Source organism: Nicotiana tabacum, chromosome 20 (genome assembly GCF_000715075.1).
Source record: "Nicotiana tabacum cultivar K326 chromosome 20, ASM71507v2, whole genome shotgun sequence".
In the NCBI taxonomy this organism is placed as follows: Eukaryota; Viridiplantae; Streptophyta; class Magnoliopsida; order Solanales; family Solanaceae; genus Nicotiana; species Nicotiana tabacum.
In genome coordinates, this window is record NC_134099.1 from 154,272,550 (window position 1) to 154,292,919 (window position 20,370).

The 20,370-nt window shown below is 37.5% G+C and overlaps 1 protein-coding gene across 5 annotated transcripts; it reads right to left on the bottom strand.

The window, feature by feature from the left end:
• Positions 1 to 6,042: 6,042 nt before the first annotated feature.
• Positions 6,043 to 20,341, bottom strand: LOC107768513 (histone deacetylase 5-like). Of its 5 annotated transcripts, XM_075241380.1 has the most exons (16): positions 19,911 to 20,341; positions 18,109 to 18,307; positions 17,470 to 17,616; positions 17,249 to 17,361; positions 16,775 to 16,986; positions 15,743 to 15,807; positions 15,084 to 15,170; positions 12,258 to 12,369; positions 11,747 to 11,891; positions 9,762 to 9,881; positions 8,164 to 8,196; positions 7,376 to 8,031; positions 7,146 to 7,281; positions 6,874 to 7,053; positions 6,550 to 6,711; positions 6,043 to 6,400 (listed from the first exon to the last, which is right to left on the bottom strand). In XM_075241380.1, exons 1-8 carry the CDS (start codon positions 20,075 to 20,077, stop codon positions 12,259 to 12,261), a joined length of 1,101 nt encoding a protein of 366 aa, XP_075097481.1. In that variant the 5' UTR covers positions 20,078 to 20,341; the 3' UTR covers positions 6,043 to 6,400; positions 6,550 to 6,711; positions 6,874 to 7,053; positions 7,146 to 7,281; positions 7,376 to 8,031; positions 8,164 to 8,196; positions 9,762 to 9,881; positions 11,747 to 11,891; position 12,258. The 5 variants fall into 5 exon arrangements, with proteins under 5 accessions (XP_075097481.1, XP_016443131.1, XP_075097482.1 ...); XM_016587645.2 differs by having other exon boundaries at positions 7,376 to 9,881; positions 19,911 to 20,045; positions 20,119 to 20,341; XM_075241381.1 differs by lacking the exon at positions 8,164 to 8,196.
• Positions 20,342 to 20,370: the final 29 nt, after the last annotated feature.

The window sequence follows — 20,370 nt, forward strand, 5'->3', positions numbered from 1 at the left end:
TCGAAAGTTGAGATCAAAGGATAAAGCTTCAGTGAAAGTGCAGTGGAGAGGTCGGCCCGTAGAGGAGGCTACCTGGGAGACCGAGCGGGAGATGCGCGGCAGATATCTCACCTGTTTGAGGCATCAGGTATGTTTCTTGACTCATTCGAGGACGAATGTTTGTTTAAGAGGGGGAGGATGTAACGACCCGGCCGATCATTTCATGGGTTATGCTCCGTTTCCCCCATTTATGCTTATTATTGTCTTGTTCAGTTATATTTTGTGTTATCGGGTTGGCTGGCTTGGGTTCGGAGAGGTTTTGGTAAGATTTGAGACACTTAGTCTCTTTTGAGGAAAGCTTAAGTTGGAAAAGTCAACCGGATGTTGCCTTATGTGTTAGAGGACTCGGATGTGAGTTCTGATGGTTTGAATAGCTTCGGGAGGTGATTTTAGACTTAGGAGCGTGATTGGAATGTGTTTTGGAGGTCCGGAGTAGATTTAGGCTTGAATTGGCGAAATTGGAATTTTGGCGTTTTCCGGTTTATGGGTGAGATTTTGATATAGGGGGTCGGAATGGAATTCCGAAAGTTGCAGTAGGTTCGTGGTGTCATTTGAAAGGTGTGTGAAAAATTTCAAGTCATTCAGACGTGGTTTAGTAGACTTTTTTATCAAAAGCGCAATTCGGAAAATTTTGGGAACCTTAGGCTTGAATCCGAGGTGTTTTGGTTGATTCGATGTTGTTTAAGGTGTATTGAAGATTGGTATAAGTTTGGATGGCAGTATATGGCTTGGTTGTGCTTTTGGTTGAGGTCCCGGGGGCCTCGGGGTGATTTGATGGTTGGCGGAAAGTTTGGAAGTTGGTTGTAGCAGCTGAAGCTAAGTGTGCTGTCATAACCGCACCTGGGGCTAGGGGATCGCAGGTGGGGGACTCGCAGAAGCATAGAGGGAGCCGCAGATGAGGCCAAGAGGAGGCTCAATTGGAACCGTAGAAGCGGTAAGGGGAGTGCACCTGCGATAGTGCAGGTGCGGGCAGCGCATCGCAGATGCGGATTTTGTCCCATAAGTGAAAACCGCAGATGCGGTATCTTGGACCGTAGAAGCGGTACCGCAGATGCGGTGGATGGACCGCAGGTGCGAAAAGCCTGGGCCAGAAGGTATAAAAGAATTCCTTCACGATTTTTGAGTTGTTCTTTACCATTTCAAGTCGGGTTTGGAGCTTTTTGGGAGATTTTGAAGAGGGATTCAAGGGATAACGTCTGGAGGTAAAAACATTTAACCTAATAATCGATTTTATGGCATTATTTCACTGATTTGGCCTAAGATTAATGGAAATTAAGGGTTAAAGATTGGGAAACTAGGGCTTGGTATTGGAGACATTGACTTGAGGATTTGAAGGGCCATTTGTGGTCGGATTTTGGGACCTTTGATATGTATGAACTCGTGGGGAGATAAGGAATATATTGATGTAAATTTTATTGAATTCCGAGACGTGGGTCGGGTTTTGGTTAACTTCGGGGTTTATATTGTAAATTGATTATTTTTGCATGGGCTTCGTTCCCTTAGCATACTTTGACATCGTGATTTTGATTTTGGATAGTTTCGACGCGAGTGGAGGCCGATTCGAGGGGCAAAGGCGTCGCGGGCTAGTGTTTGGACCGGATTGAGGTGAGTAATAATTTTAAATGTTGTCCTAAGGGTATGAAACCCTGGATTACACATCGTTGTGCTATATTGAGGTGACGCACACACTAGATGATGAGCGTAGGGTCGTGCACCATTGGAGATTGTGACAGTCCATTCCGAATGAATGTTTTACCGCGTATTTGATTGAAAACTGCTTGCTATCATCATATTTTGGGTTGAATGTCATATTTGGACTTCGTGCCAACTATTTGGACCTTAGGGAATTTTTATTGCTATTTTCTCACTGTTTTGATTTTTATATCTGTATTCAGTCGTGCTATATTATACTGTTTTCATAACTCAGTCATGTTAACTCTGTTTTAATACTTTAAATGATACTTTGGGTTGAGCATCATGTTTTACTGTGCCCGAGTGGCTTTTAGAGATTTCTGACTGAGTAGGGCCGAAGGCCTGTGTTGTGAGTATTATTATGGGATCGGGCTGCACGCCGCAGCAGTGATGCACTGATTTCTGATTATGAGGCCGAGGGCCTGAGTTGTACGCCACGAGGTGGCTTGATATGAGGCCGAGAGCCTATTGATTACGTCATGAGATGGCTTGATATTGCGCTTGGGCCGTAAGGGGCCCCTCTCGGAGTCTGTACACCCCCAGTGAGCGCGGGTACCCATTGTAATATGAGATATAGCCCGAAGGGCTGGTGTTGTTCCATGTTATTGCCCGAGGAGCTGATTCTGTTGACATTGTGCCCGAGGGGCGGATTTTATGTGTTTACCTTTTCAAGCTACTCTTCATTTACTTGTTTAACTGTTAAAAAGGTATTTTAAGGAAGCTTATTCTGAACTAAGGTGTCTTTATATGATTTCCCTGTTTCATTGCTTTTTATTGGTTTTACACTGCTTCTTTATAGCATGTTGATGTGCTCATTACGTGATTTCTTATCGTTCAGTCTTCATTTATTATTATTACTCACTGAGTTGGAGTACTCACTTTACTCTCTGCACCCTATGTGCAGATTCAGGCGCTTCAGGTCCTGCTAGCGAGGGTTGATAGCTTCCACAGATTTCGGAGTCCACTAGGTAGCTGCTTGGCGTTCGCAACCCAGTGTTTCTTCCTCTTATCATTATTTCTTTCCCTTGTACTGGATTTTGTAATAGACTGTGTAGTCCCTTTCCCATATTCCTAGACTTGTGTTAGATGCTCATGACTAGTGACACCCCGATGTCGGGCTGTATTGGTTTTTCCGCTAATTGTACTGTTTCACTGTTTATTTAGGATTTAATCATGTTAAAGACTTAAATTGTGTTATTTTAATTGCTTAAAATGAATTGGGTGTTGTGTCGGCTGGTCTTGTCTTCACAAGAGGCGCCATCACGTCCAGGTCTGGGTTTAGGATCGTGACAGCGTAGTAGGCGTTTACTGATATATCAAAACTGTCGATAAGCTCAATAATTCATAAAATACTTCCGTCTTTAAATGTGAACTAGTACATTACCTCATTTATTACAAGTGTAGTAGTATTTTACTGATATTTGTCAAATTATCGGTAAGATACTGACGACTTCAAACTCGCAAATTGCTATTGTTATAGTTCCTTGAAAGTGAATTAATGTCTTAATTACTTGTGATATGTAACAACTCCTATTCATAAATAATAAATTACTGTTGTAATTAAAAGTATAGTAAAATATTGATTATACTATGTAACAACACCTATTCGTAAATTACTGTTGTAATCAAAGCATAGTAAAATATTACTTATATTCGTAAAATATTACTGATACTGATATGTCAAAAATCTCGGTATGCTTAACAATTCGTAAAATACATCCGTCTTTAAATTGCAGTAGTAATTTACTTCTCTTATTACAAGGGTAGTAGTATTTTACTGATATTGTCAAAATATCGGTATGATACGGACGACTTCAAACTCGCAAATTAATGTTGTTATAGCTCATTGATAGTTAATTAATGTCTTAATTACATGTAGTAATAAGTAACCACACCTATTCGAAAATTACTGCCGTCATTAAAATTATAGTAACATATTACGTATGCTCGGACATGTGTGGTAATAGTTTACTGATATGTCAAAAAAATGGGTATGATACGGACGACTTAAAACTCGTAAATTGTTGTTGTAATAGCTCATTGAAAGTGAATTAATGCCTCAATTACCTGTAGTGATATGTAACCACACCTATTCATAAATTACTGGCGTCATTACAGGTATAGTAAAATATTACTTCTATGACAGGGGTAGTCATTTACTGATATATCAAAGATATCGCTAATCCCACAGGATATCCTTGTTTATTGCACCCGGTAACCAAATAACATTACTAACAGCTTAAGGTGTGTAGTTTTATAGGGAGTAATAAATATTTAATAACAAGAATAATGAGGTTACATTGATATTGACAAATCGGACAAACGAATATTTTATACATAAATAAATATTTGAAAAGATGATAGTGGAAACATTGTTGCCTTGTGTAGTAGTAAATTACCTCTTTCATCAGAAGTGTAGTCATCTACGGATATATCCAAACTATCGGTAAGTTACGGACTACTTCAAACTTGTAAAAAGCTGTAATAAGCATAAAATGTCGTAAATTACCTCTTCTCGTAATAGTGTAGTAAAATTTTAAGCTGGTTAACAAGAAACTTTTAATCAGTTACGCATTGTTACTCCTAAACGAACAAATTAAAATTTTAAAAACTGAATTCCTGAACTTGACATACGAACTTTTTAGGTGCTTTTAACACTCAACGAGTTGGAGAGTAATACGACCTTTCTTCGAATGGATAAGGACCATGTGGCACCATGCACTAAGTGATTCTTTTCTTCTATTGATATTTCTAGTACTTCATTTCCTTTGTAACATGACAGATATCCATCATTTTCAGTAAATATTCATAGCATCAAAGTAATTTAATTTTTCTTGTACCACAATATCCACCACCCACAACTAGAAGGAAAGAAAAAGATCTATCGAATACGTAACAAACATATTCGGTGGAATTTTTTCTGGCAGCATGAGAAAGATAGAAAAAAGGTCCCCTAATGAAAGACAAGGAAAAAAAAGGCAAAGAAAAAGCAGAAGACGAGCCACTACCTTTCACCTTCCAGATTCTCCACATAAAATCAAGCAGCTAATATCAATACTAATAGCTAACAACAAAAAGTGCAAAATGGAGTACATCTTGAATACACAGATTATATCTTTGGCACAATTACGCTATTATTAATAGTAATAACGCTATTATCCTATTCTTCTTCTTTTTTCGTTTCTTTACCTCATTAATGATGGACTCCAGTCAAAAATCCTGGGCAGAACTATGAAGCAAATGCAAAAATCCCAGGAACAACCTCTCATTGTTGAAGTTTGGCAAAATGCCAAAGTCCCACATTGGTTGGGAGTTAAGTTTGGGGGGATTTTTCCCCTATAAAAGAAGGCCTAATGTTTAGGATTGAAACACACCTCTCATTTGCCTTCTCATCTGTTTAAGGCATTTGTATCTTCTCTCTTTAGTATTATTTCACTTGTATTTTTGAGTGGAATAAAATATTGGTTGTGTCCGAGGAGTAGGCAAAATTAGCCGAACCTCGTAAATTCTGGTGTTCCCTTTATTATTGCTTTATTGTCTTATTTATTATTTGGTGGCTGTCATAATTTTTGGTATAGTAGTTGTGACTTATTCACACTCTATACATTTGGCTTCCGCAACAATTCATACTTACGAAACTGATTGATCTTGTATCAATACCTCGCCTAACCATCTAATTTTGGTGAATGCTCCAACATTATCTCTGAAGTCTTCGTTCACGACATAAACAAACTCCTCCATACCATCACAGCATGAGGGATGCACATAGAGCTGCTCCCCATATTAAGAGAATCAATTTTGTTGGTGATGCCACGAGTCAGCCTACAAAACTTCCCTACTTACCAACAAGACTCAGTTGGCAAAACAAGAGAGCTATGACTGGGAAGTGGGAACCAATTGGAAGGTCTAAGGGCAGCCAAGATGAAGGCAAGGAAGGGCAATGGCAAGTACAACTTCCATTCCAACTGCTATAATCACTCTCCTCATCCTTTGGAATGTTTGAAAGAACAGAAACCACAACCCCATCATCATCCCAAGGCAATAGAGCAGTTATCCGGGATAATCGCTCCCATCATCTTGTAGTGTTATTTTTATCCCACATTGAAGGTGGGATAACAATTCCGGAATAACTAATTCTGGTATAATTAATCCCGGAAACTTGCCCCAACCAAACGAGCCCAAACTGAAAAAAAGAAGCATAAAGACAAAAAAAAAAAAAAAAAAAAAAAAGAAACAGACAAGTCCCACGTGTGTCATATGTTTCAAAGTCAGTGAACAATAAACAAAGAAAAGTATATGGGGAACCAAATATTAAAGTAATACACTAAGTGTCCCCCTCAATAATACACCATGTCAAAAATATTCTATGTCCCACATTGGTACTACATTCCAATTCCATTAGTCAAAACAAACAAATTTAGAATCTTATCCACATAAAAAAAAACAATATAAGTTCCTCTTACCTTGCTCAAAAATAACAATACAAGCATGGACCACAATAATTTAAAGCCCTAAACCACCAATCATACTGAAATTACATACCATGCTATTTAGTCATACATTCACGCCAAGCCTTACAGATTGGATTATGCAAGTCAAGACAAGGAGAAGCCTTGCGGTCTCTGAGCTCTTCTGTTACTGTTTTTGGACATGATTCACACTTCATCACCTATTATAGAAGAACCATCTTTTATAATAATAAAAATAATAACAATAACAATAATAATATTAATGATAATAACAATAAACTTAAGTGAATCGAAAGAAAATATCAGATAGACTGAATTTCAGACTAAAGATTTGATAAGCAACTAATACCGTGCGGAGGAGACAATCATACTGAAATTACATACCATGCTATTTAGTCATACATTCACGCCAAGCCTTACAGATTGGATTATGCAAGTCAAGACAAGGAGAAGCCTTGCGGTCTCTGAGCTCTTCTGTTACTGTTTTTTAACATGCTTCACACTTCATCACCTATTATAGAAGAACCATCTTTTATAATAATAATAATAATAAATAACAATAACAATAATAATAATAATAATAACAAATAAATAAATAAATAACTTGTGTGAATCCAAAGAAAATATCATATAGACTGAATTTCAGACTAAAGATTTGATAAGTAACTAATACCGTGTGGAGGAGAACATGCGTCAAACAAGGGTAATCATTTGTCGTCTCGTCTGATGTGTTTCCTTCATTCCTATGTTCAGATGTGCTTTGCTGTTGTTCGGACGTGTTTCCGACATTCTGTTATTTTGGTGATTCTCCCACAACATTATCCGAGAGAGTGCAGGCGTCACACTTTCTTAGCTGTTTAGAAAAACAATAATATGATGATAATTATGTGAACTAACAAATTCCAGATACAACTAGAGGAAAATCATTGTGAGTTTGTGTAGTACTGAATTTGACGAATCCAAAACATTCCTTATGTTGATCGAGCTCCTGGTTTCACCTTTTATCATAGGTGATAATGGCAGCTTTTGAGACTACAGCATTTAGACTGTTACTCAATTTCAGCCTTCGGTCAGCTAATGCCTGTCAAAAAACTCAAAATAAACAACTAAAATGAGTTGCATATCTTAGTCAAATTATGGGCTGAACATTTATTTGAGATTAATTTGGTTCTGACCTCCAACAGTGGCAGACATCCTTGCAAATAGGTGACCCGATATTCTTTAAATTTCCCAACATAGTCAATGAAGAAATCATAGATAGCCTTCCCCAATTATGTTTCTCAAATTCATCTACTGAACTCCCAAAGTACGCCAGGGGCCAGAATGACAAATCCAGTTTGGATTGTGGAAAGAAAAAATAGAGAACATGTAGCATATACATAATCTCAAAAAATCATCCTTCCAACCGTCAGCATCCATGAGAAAAGTTCTAATTTTATCGAGGGCAGCCGTCCTTGAGAGTTTTCTTAAATCATGTTCAGAAAAATATTTTTTGAGTACTAAAGTTGACGCGTTGCTTTCTTTATCACTCAATCAATGAATGTTAACATGTTTGCCCACACATTCAAAGCCAAGGCAATCCTGCACCTCCTTCCTACAAAATGACATTCTAGAACCTCCAATATCAAATGATTTCAAAAGGATATCAAACCTCTTAGTCGGCTGCTCAATTAAACCCAGACCAATTAAACGCTCACGTATGTCGAGATAATGCACAAAGATTGTGCCTTTCAGAGCATTTAACTTCGCATCATTTTCCTTTATAGCATCCATTAAAAGTTTCATACACGAGAAGGAGCACCTAGATTGCATAGCTCCCTTGCCTCTGCCCCTAATTTTGAAGAGGAGCAACACAAACAATATTTGGTAACTTCAATGTGACATGATATCTTCATTAAAGAAGTATTAAAACTCTTCCTACGTATTTCTAATTGTGTACTTCTTAGATTTATTGTTAACGTACCTTTTGTTGTTGTTCTTCTTCTTAGGAGTTTTTCTAGATAACAAAGAAAGGTAAATAAAATGAACTCTACGATTATAAAAAAAAAGTAAAGAATAAACAACTAGTTCAGCACAAACAAAGATTCTATTCAAACCAAACAAATAAAGTGCGATAGCAAGGTGTACATGGCCAAAACCACCACTATCTTTACCTACATGACCTTGGAATACCTTGAAACAAGGTGTTCGTATCTTCCATATTTAGTTTTTGTCTCATTTCCCTATAACATAATTATGAGATAATCCTATCCCAACATGTTTTACCCCAACAACCGTATCCTTAAGTCTTGGTTATACAACAAGTCCCATCACATTCTTGTTCTATCGATCCTAAAATACAATAATTTATAACCTGTGTTGCTTATCTTTCTAGCCCTTTGCCCTGTCTGTTTAGCTTCCTGTAGGCATACGGTATGAACTCTTCTCCTTTGTAAGGTACCCAAAATACCATCAACTTCCTGTCAAGGAGCCTATGTTTCAGCTACCTACCCGAATCTGTCTCTCATGGACTAGCTTATTTACCGTCATCCGTGCACGAACCGAGAACCCTTTCTTATTTCGCACTACATCAGGCACTGAAATATATTCCTGACAAAACTCTTTGTATAATTTAAGAGTTGAAGAAAATCTAAACGGAAAAAGCAAGAAGACCCAGTTGAACATTCTCAATGTCTGACAATGTGGCATCCTACTTCTTTTCATTATCAAGAGGTTCCCTAGATATTAAAGAGAAAACAAAGAAAAAATAGGAACTACGATTATAAAAATTAAAGTAAAAAAAAAAACTAGCTCAGCACATATTAAGATTCCAATCAATAAACAAACAAATAAAGGGGTGTTCAATGATGATCTCTCACATATCATGTGCACATGATACTCTTATTATGTGCGACGAAAACGCTGGACAACGACTATATATAAATCATAAGCTACAGCTAAATGTTATTGGGTGAAAACTCTCTTTTTAAATATCTGTTAGCTACAGCTAAATCATAAGCTAGAGAGAAATATAGGACAACCTTTCCTTCATTATTCCTACTGCCATAACCATATTCCCTGTGTCATTTACCGAAAATCGTCACTATCTTTATCTACATGAAGATCTCCCCCAATAAAGATAAGTTGGTCGCAGACACTTAGTTTTAGCTTCTGCATCTAATCCAATTTGTGGAGCATAGGAAACTAAAAACATTGATTGTCCCATACCCTAACCCCAACTTGCTTAACCTCAACAACCTTATCCTTAAGTCTTGGTTCTACAAATTCCCACCACATTCTTGTTTTTATCAATCCTAAATACAATTATCTAAATAAGAAGTGTTGCCTATCTCTCTAGCCTTTTGTCCTGTCCATTTAGTTTCATGTAGGCATGCGATATCAACTCTCCTCCTTTTTAAGGCATCACTAAAACAAGAAACTAATTCAACAGAAAATAAGATTCTAAATCAATAAGCAAACAAATAAAAGTGAGAACATGTATATGTGTATGTGTCTATCTGCGGAAGTAAATCATAAATTCAATTTCTAATTTTGTACACAGTAAAGTTATTGTAAAAGTACCTTTTCCTAGAAGAAGCAGCAGCACCACCATCTTTCTCTTTGGTATGAATATCATTATCACCAATGTTTTCCGAAGACAATGTGACCTTCTTCTCTTCCTTATGATGTTGTTCGCTAGATCTAAAAGAGAAACAAAGAAAAAATAGGATACGATGGTTATAAAAAATAAAGAAGACTAGTTCAGCACAAATTAAGGTTCCAATCACAAAACAAACAAATAAAGTGTAACACCCCATATTTTCGTAAGTAAAAATATGTCATAAGTCAATTGATGTAAGCTCGGAAATGAAATCATCTTTGGAAGTACATAAAGTAAGTTACTCATATTACCATGGAGGTTACAAATATTTAAGATCATGAACTGCAAGTATCAAGAGGTCGGAAGGTTTAGAAGCTAAACGAATCGAAGAAAATGAGTTTCGTTGAAGTAGGCAGAGGTCCTAGGTTTGAGTCTCACCGCCACCCATTATCAAAAAAAGAATTTTCACATACTTGGCTCATAAAAAAGAATCAAACTCGCACGTGAGGGGTGTATTGAGACATAATTAAGGAAATAAAAATGTGCTCTTTCTAACAGTTTAAACTTTTAGATGAGATGCTCACACACTTCAACTGTGATAATCGTAGTTATGTGCATATTATTATTGTTGATATGATATATGTACAGATTTTTTGATAAAAATGTCATTAACGTATCATGACTCTAGCCACGACCTTATTAGGGACGGTCTATAATACTTACTGAGTACTCCTCGTACCCTCCCTTCTTTCTTTCTTTCTTTCTTTCTTTTTTATGCACTTATTGCGGATATCGATCCTAACACCAGCGGGCCTTGTGGTTTGTTATTTGTATGAGCTCCAGTATTGCGGTATTCAGCTGTGAGCCAACCGCTCTAGTTTTGTGGTAGCTGGGAATTTCTTTATATATTAGCTATTGTGAATTCAAATTTTATTATGTACTCTTAAACTCGTAGATGCTCTTAATTTGGTATGGGCCTGGACTTACTTCTTGTCCAGTGTTGTGTTTGGAGGTTGTTCACGAATTATCTATCTTATCATGTTTAATTAGATTTATATCCGTTTTGTTTATTCATTAAAAATCTAATGAATGAGTCGAGATTAAGGTTGAATTGTTCGGCAAAGAGGTTGACAGGTGCCGGTCATGAGTCCCCGCATTTTGGGTCATGAGCAGCAAAAAAAAGAGACTCACAACCTTGAAGTCCCGGTAATTTAGGTCGTAAAAAGTAAGAAAAAAGACTCGCAGTTCAGAAGAGATGGTACTTATTTGGGGAAGACTTGATATTAGTTGACAGTGCTTTAGATGCACTTCATACTTATACCATGTCCCTTTTTCCTATACCAAAGATGGTGGAGAAGAGAACAGATAAATTGGGGTACGAATGTTTGTGGCAAGGAGACATGGATAAGAAGTCTTTTAATTTGTTTTACTGGAAAAGAGCTACCAATGGCAAGAAGGAAGATGGTTGGACGTTAGAAATCTAAGGGCGTGCAAAAATAGTCTTATCATGAAGTGGCTATGAATGTTATGCAGTAAGGAGGAACCTCTGTGGAGGAAATTAAATAGAGAGAAATACGAATAAAATTCTTGAACCACAGCAATACCAAACATTCGTATAGAGTTGGAAATTGGAAGTGTATCAGAAGCTTATGAAACACACTCAGAATAAGTTCATATCATAGTAGGTAATGGAAGGAAACTTATTTTGGAAAGATAGATGGATAGGACAGATGTCCCAAGAAGAACAATTCTCCAGCATTTTTAGCATAGCAAATAATCACAATGCAATAGTGGAGGTGTACTGGTCTACGCAAGGATAGAACCTATGCTAAGAAGAAGGTGCAATGACGGGGAGAGGGAGGGTTTCCAACAGCTAATTCAACAAAAATTAAGATCCTAAAGTACTAAACAAACAAATAAAAGTGAAATCAAACACACGCGTGCACGAAAGTCATTACTACTGCACCTTTTCAGAGTAGCAGCAGTAGCATCATTCAATTGCAGAGCATCAATCATTTCATTTTCTTCATTCCTTTCCACCGCAACAGCAGCATTCATTTTTCACATTCTTTTCCCCTGCGACTTTCTTCCTTCTCTGAGATATTGTAGATCTGGAAGAGAAGCAAAGAAAAAAACAACTAATTCAACGAAAATTAAGATTCCAAAACGACAAAAAGCAAATGAAAGCGCGACAACATTGGCATCAGATATAACCCAGCCAACAGAGGAAAGCAAATAATTCAATAGTAATTAAGCTGAGAAAACAATGCATATACCTTTATTGGCAGTGTATAACAATGAAATATATTCTTGGCAGAACTCTGGTATATTTTAGATCTTGAATATAATCAAAGAGAAGACTACTAATTTAACAGAAATTAGATTACAAATCAATAACTAACATATAAAACTGAGATAGCATGGATAGAGATGACCAACCAGCAAATTATTGTAAATGTGCAATTTGAGAAGTATACCTTACTGTTCTCCTGTTGTATTGCTGAAATGTTTTGTAGTCCATCTCACAATTTTTCTTCCTGAACTGACTTCTTGTTTGCACTGACTTCTTGTTTGCACCAACATCGCTTCCTATTGATGAGATGACGGTTAACATAATGATTACATATCAAGCTAAATGGTATAAATTTCTATCTATACTTACAGAAAATCAATCTATTACTAAACATCGGGCTGTTCACTAAAAATACTTACTTTATTACAATTTTGTGCATATATTGTAAACCTTTTCATAGATTATATTTTCTGTCGAGTAGTATTAGATTTGAGCTTATATTCTCTAACATAAGCCTAATAAGAATAAGTCATGACTCGAGCCTGAGTCTTAAGTCCAGCAACTTGAGCCTTTTGACCACGCGATTGGTTTTGTTCAGTCAAGCACATTTATGCCTTTTGGGGCACTTGAATTTGAGAAAGCTCATATGCTCTCATAGTCTCATTCATCTATGTTGAATTAGATGATGATATAATACAACATAATGTTGCAAAAACTTTTCTGTTCCATCTCGAATCACAATTTCAGAAACCCACCAATACAAATCTGAATGATGCAACACTTGCAGAAGCCACAAACAAATACATCTGAGTTATTTCTCATATGAGAAAGCTTATATCCTAAAATGCATGTCAGAATTAGATGATAATACAATAGAACATAATGTTGTTATCACTTTTTTATGTCTATCTCTACTTACAGAAGCCCATTAATATAAATATGAACTGTGGGTGTGTTGTTGTTGTATGAACGGTGCAACATCTACAAAGTCATCAATATAGACAGCAAAGATAATTCATGCTTGAAAACCACCAACAACAAACCCGGTATAATCCCACATAGTGGGGTCTGGGGAGGGTAGTGTGCAGGGGCAGATTTAGGGGGGTGGAAGGGTGTTCACCCGAACCCATTCGCCAAAAAATTACACTGATATAAAAGGCAAAATCTGTTTTGTTTTTACCTCTATATATTATGTTTTGAATCCCCTTTACACAACCCAAAAGAATAGCTTAGTAGTCAAGGGGGTTCAAAACATTTGTAAGGTCATTAGTTCTATTCTCACTAGCTACAACCTTTCTAACTTTTTCCTTTTTTGAACCTCCTTGGCGGTAATCCTGCCTCCATCACTGGTAGTGTGTACGCAGCCTTACCCCTACCTTATGGAGATAGAGAGGCTCTATCCAATAGACCCTCGGCTCAGAGAAGCACAAGCACCACATTAAATAAGAGAAAAACAAGAATCACAACAGAGAGAAGCCATGTAAAAGTAGCATAAATCACAACAAATAATGAGAAGACCGCAATGAAAGAAATGACAGGTAGTCATAGAAATCTAATGCCAACAGAATACTAAAGTACGTGCTAATACTACCGGTATGACAAGGAGAACACTAAACTAACTACCCTACTACCTTAATCTTCGACCTCCACACCTTCCTATCAAGGGTCATGTCCTCGGTCAGCTGACGTTGCGCCATGTCTTGTCGAATCACCTCACCCAAATTCTTCTTCGGCCTACCTCTACCTCTCCTTAGGTCTTCCAATGTCAACCTCTCACACCTCCTGACCAGAGCGTCTGTGCTCCGCCTCCTCACATGTCCTAACCATCTAAGCCTCGTTTCCCGCATCTTGTCCTCAATTTGGGCCACACTCACCATGTCTCGAATAACTTCATTCCTAATCATATCTAACCTAGTGTGCCCGCACATCCATTTCAACATCCTCATTTCTGCTACTTTCATCTTCTGGACATGGGAGCTCTTGACTGACCAACATTCAGCCTCATACAACATAGTTGGCCTGACTACCGCTCTGTAGAACTTACCTTTGAGTTTTGCCGGTACCTTCTTATCACAGAAGACACCAAAAGCAAGTCTACATTTCATCCATCTCGCCCCAATACGATGTATGACATCTTCGTCGATCTCCCCATCTCCTTGTATAATAGACCCAAGGTACTTAAAACTTCCTCTCCTAGGGATGGCTTGTGAATCCAGCCTCACCTCCCCTTCCCCTTCCACTTCCTGAGTCATCCCACTGAACTTACACTCCAGGTATTTCGACTTAGTCCTACTCAACTTGAAACCTCTAGATTCCAGGGTCTGCCTCCACATCTCTAACCTCGCGTTAACGTCGTCTCGCGTCTCATCAATCAATATAATGTTATCTATAAATAACATGGACCACAGTACCTTCCCTTGGATGTGGCGCGTCAATACATCCATCGCTAGGGCAGACAAAAAAGGGCTAAGAGCCGACCCTTGGTGCAACCCCATCATGACCGGAAAGTGATCTGAGTCCCCTCCTACTGTCCTCACCCTGGTCTTAGCTCCCTCATACATGTCCTTAATCGCCCTAATATAAGCAACAGGTACACCTCTAGCCTCCAGACATCTCCACAGGACCTGCCTCGGTACTTTATCGTAGGCCTTTTCTAAGTCGATGAAAACTATATGCAAGTCCCTCTTCCTCTCCCTATACTGCTCCATCAATCTCCTAACAAGGTGAATGACTTCCATAGTCGAGCGCCGCGGCATAAACCCCAAATGGTTCTCGGAATAGACATACTCCTCCTCACCCTCAGCTCCACCACCATCTCCCAAACTTTCATGGTCATGCTTGAAAACCAATGAAACTATTTCTTTACACCGGAAAATAGAAATTGTCGTAAAAAAATTCATACATTACATCAATGTTTCATATATGATGATGTGGCATAGCACATACTAGACCTTGTTGTAATGTGTAAAAAAAACAGTAACATCACAGTAACAGGAAAATAAAAGCTAACCTGAATGTAAGGATTTCGCTTCATAGTTACTTTCTTGGGTAATTTCTCAGCAAGCGTTGGCCAAAATGCACTTAATTCATCACGTACCTGAAGACATATAGTTTGGTTTCTCCTATTAGAAGATGTTGCACAATGAAACTAACGATTTAAGCATCAAATCATAAGACCAAATATACTACTTCCTCTGTTCCATTTATTGTGATGCTATTTTCTTTTTACTATATCCCAAAAAGAATAACACATTTCTATATCTAGAAACAATTTAACACATTTCACTCGCCACGTGGATTCAGATGGATTAGCCTCAGCCTCAGAAGTCCCAAGGATTGGTTTTTTCTGTAGTAACACTTCAATACAAGCAAGGACAGATTTTGCAGTAGAATCAAGATCATATCCACCTTCAAGTGCCATAACCATCCTGCCTCCCACCAACTCCATTACTATATGATAAGTATATTAAAGTAAGTAAAGTTCCTAGGACAGTCACATTATGGAAACCAAATGACATGTAAAAGAGAGAAGAAAGAGAATCAGAAGAGCTCATTTTTAGATGCAACTGGAGAATGCAGGAGAAAAGACCGACAGAGGACTCGGAAGTAAAGAAGAGACGTAACTACTAACTAAAATCACAGTACTTATAACAATCACTTTGAGCTCACCTTGTGCAACATCATAGAATACCCATACGGAGTAACACAACATTCACCAAGAGGATCGCCAATAGCTGCTCACATCATAAAAATAACACCATAAGAGTAATAAATCAAGCTATATAGACGAGAGCAAAGAAGAGAAAGTTGTAGCAATGATTACTTCTAAATAGATTATCAGAAAGAAAATATGAGTAATGTAGAATGTTCTTTTAGGGAATAAAGGCATGTCTCATGTTGCCAAATATTTTACACCTCTTAGCTAAGCAGGATTTCATAAATGTTAAACAGTTAAAGGATAAGAAAAGAAACAGCATGTGCATAAGAAATCAATTGCTGAAAGTCTATATGATAAGAAATAGATGCATCATAATTTCTGCACAGTATAGGTTTCAGCATTAACCGCAAACCAGTTAATGAAAAAGGCTTGCTACCCCCCCCCACACACACACACACACACAACCAAAGTAAGCCTCAATGCGTTATTGGTACACTTGCCCTGCCCTGAAAACGCCTTTTAAAACACTGCTTCACATCATCTTCCAGGGCAATTAGAAAATATTGATTACAACAACAGGGCATAACAAAAAAGGTCCATTATGCAGAACCCTTCAGTTTCCATGTATTTGTAAGCCTTATCCGGTTTATATCTCTAAACTTCCCGAAGGATCCAGCTTTAAATCAGAAATGTCTATATCAAATCATAAGGGAGAAAATTTTGAAGATGTCAAAGTTTATTACTGCTGCAGCAAAAGATGCAAATCCCAAAGTGCAATATTTTCAAGGATAAGAAGTGACGAAGCCTGCAGTAGATACAAATTACAGATACAATAAACTGTATCAAGTGGAATATGGATAGTTTGATCAACAAATATCAATGCCCAAAAAATTGAAGCTGTTGTAAGAAAATGCTTTTATAATCAAGCATGTAAAATTTAAAAACTTGATAACTGAAGTTGCGAGAGAAAGGAGATAATAAAGGAAAAAATATACAAATGGCCAGAAGATCTCAACAGATGTATCTCCCAAGTTTCTACTTACCTGCATCAAATCCAGCAGATATCATAATCAGGTCAGGGCAGAATTCTTTGGCAATAGGAACTAATATATTGTCCCATACAGCAAGATAATCTGCATCATCACACCCGGCATTCTCCCAAGGAACATTTATGTTGTAACCTGCTCCAGGCCCTTCTCCAATCATGACATGTGATCCGTCTTCACCATCTGGATAGAAACTTCCGGACTCGTGCCTAGTTGGGATACAGTGATACACCCAAAAAAAGACTTAGTTGGGACAGCTAATGATACACCAGACCCACAAAAAAGACTTAGTTTTGATAATTTAAGACAATAATTCAGCCTTCGGGTTTCGAGAATAACACGAAGAGTAAAAGCAAAGAGTACAATTCCCAAATACGCTCAAAATTCTTTCAGGAAGCTTTCACGTATCTTGTTGTATGATGTCACATACGAATAGAAAAAACAAGTAATAACTGAAAATGTTACAAATACCTATGTACAGAAAAGAAAAGTACTCGAGGGTCCTTCCAGAACATTTTTTGAGTACCATTTCCGTGATGAACATCCCAATCAACAATCAAAATCTTTTTAATGCCCAGATCAACCTGCATGGTGTTATTTAGCATATTAAATCACAATATGTGCACATTGCCACCAAACTAATCAAAGATCTGGATGAGCTCTGACAGCTGATGATTAAAAATTGCACTTACTCTTTCATCCAAGAGATAACTTGTTGCAATACCAACATTGTTGAACAGACAAAATCCCATTGGTTCATCTTCTTCAGCATGATGACCAGGAGGCCTGACAATGGCAAAGGCAGAATCCAGTTCTCCTTCCGCAACTTTCTCAGCAACCTATATTGTGCATACACCTAAGATTAAAGCCCTCTAAAATAGTAATGTGTTGCAATCCCTTCAAACCCCAATTCTATAACTGCATCACCGGAATCAGGAGTGAGAGGACTAGTTGTATTGATGATCACATTGTAGCAAGAAACAAGTTTCATAATCCAGTACCAAAGAGCTTATAAATGATCATGTAAAATTGGGCAGAGGTTTTACATCTGACACTGATGCTCATAATAGCAGATGGATAAAACATAGAATGGTCCAGCTAAAAGGCTCTTGCAAATATTTTTCTTGTTATCAAAAACAATTTCAAATAGATCATGAAACAGCAAACAACAGCAGATTCCTTTAGTTCAATTAGTCTAAATTTGCAAGCGGAAATGCTGCGGGTGGACGGAATTATTTGTATATCTGTCATTTCTTTTGGGTCAGTTAACAAGCTAGAGAAAAGTGACATCCAATGAGACTTATGCATACAACAGATTCTGAGTGCCATACCTCAATGACCGAACCAGCAGCAAGATAAGCGGCTTCTGATGAGCCTTCATTGAAATATATGGAATTAAACTCCTCAAGAGTCCTCTTTCTTCTTGAAAATTTCTCTGAACTTATTTGTTTAATCAAATTAATGTGACCTTTGGTGTGAACCAATTCTATATCTTTATCTCTTGCTTCCTTTGCATTCAGAATAAGGCATCTGAAACAGAACAGATCACTAATACCTTTTAGAACGAATTTACTTGATTTACCCGCTACATCGGACAAAAATGGAAAAGAAAATGAAGCGGATCAAAATACTTCATGGAGAATCCAAGAATAAAATAAAATAAAAAACAGATACAGTTATACTCCATTTTGTTCCATCTTATTGGCACTCTTCCCATAAGAATGACATCTTTTTATATTTAGAAACTCTTTAACTTTAAACTTCTCCTTGTGCACTTAATGACATACTCTTATAGCCATAGATATGTCATGGCATGTTTGACCATAAGCTCGTAGAGACTTTTGGAGTATGTCAAAACTCTTTCTTTCTTAAACTTCATTCCCCGTCAAACACCAACATATTAAATGAAACAGAGAGAGTGACATTTACATCAAAAGATTCAGGCTTTGAGTTATCACCCTACAGAGAGAGGTTACTAAAATCATGTTATGTGGGTTTCGCAAAACATAACCTCCCAAACCAGAAAAAAAGACAATCAGCGTAAAGATAGTAAATTATGATAAATCCTCCGAATGGACACAAGGATTCATATAACTTCCAACTTGTTCGGAATTGAAGTATAGTTGAGATAGTGGGTTGCTAAGCAGATAACAAGGAATTACAAGAAAATCACCAAAGACATAGCCAGTCTGTGACTCAGTTCATAAGATAGGCATGTTTGAGTCTTAAGTTAGCACCAACACATAAAATAGACATGTTTTACAATAAAAATTAAACGGAATTTAGGAATAAAAAGCTCAAAATGATCGAACACTATGGATGTGTTTGGTATGGAGGAAAACATTTGGTCAAAATATCTTGGAAAACATTTTCTCTAGGAAAGCAAGTTCCTTAAAAATCAGAAAAATAACTTCCTTGGTGAGAGTATGCAAAACAAGTTCTATAAGTGACATTCCACGCCCATTGTCTCCTCCAAACCCTACCCTACTACCCCTGCCACTCCCCAACCCCGTCTGATCCCACCTCCACGGGGCAGAGGATCCAGTACATTAATTATGGGTTCCCGTGAACCCAATAACTTTTGTCTAGACCTTGTATTTGTATTGAAAAATTTATTAAATTTATAAGAATATTTAATGTGGAACCCAGTCCGTTAATCCAATTATTATTGTATATTAACTTGAGATTTCCATAGGAATCCATAAACTTAAAATCCTGGATCTGCACCTCCACCTCCACCACAGCCCCCATGCTCACACCCCCACCCACCCCACTACATCCCCATTGTTTTTCCTAAATTATATTTTCTGCTTACTTGTTAAACACCATAAAATAAGCAAGAAACTCACTTATTTTCCAGGAAAACATTTCACATTTTCCTAGTGGAAGACATTTCCCTTGGTCAAACACGCCATGTTCTCGCCAATCGTAAACATACTATCTTCCAAAACTAGCTTTTACAGCCCAATTAACAATTCCGAGCACTCAGAACACTGTAGAATCACAATATGCAGCTTAATCATAGCATAATCACGCCTCACAAACCCTAGATGATCTCATGCAAAACCCAAAAAAAAAAAAAACAAATCAGGTGAGGATGTAACATTTATCTTGAGTTTAATTCTCTGATTACCTATTAGTAACTCCGGAATACTGGAGCTTTTTCCAGATGGCACGGATACGATTAGGGCTTTCGGGATGGCGATTATCGTCTGTGCATGAATGCTTACACATTCCCTCGTCGTATATCAACCCAACCCGACGATCCCTGCTTTCTTCAATGTTAGTATTCACCCCCATTGAACAATGCAGTGATGAAAATTAGTGGAGCTAGTAGCTACCTTCTGGCTTCTGCTGATATTAAATGATTCACTCTTTTTGTAATCCTTTGCTTGAGCACTAGAAATCAAATGTCAGTCTTTTGCATATATCAAGCCCACTGTTTGAAAAACAGGGCGAAGATTGTGTAGAGAATATAATCAAATTGACATGCATTAATAATGTGACAGATTTTCGGTCTTCTTCTTCTCCGTCGATTTCGAGTCTCCTCTTTACGATGCTTTTTCACATGTCGTAAATATGTTGCGAAAGCA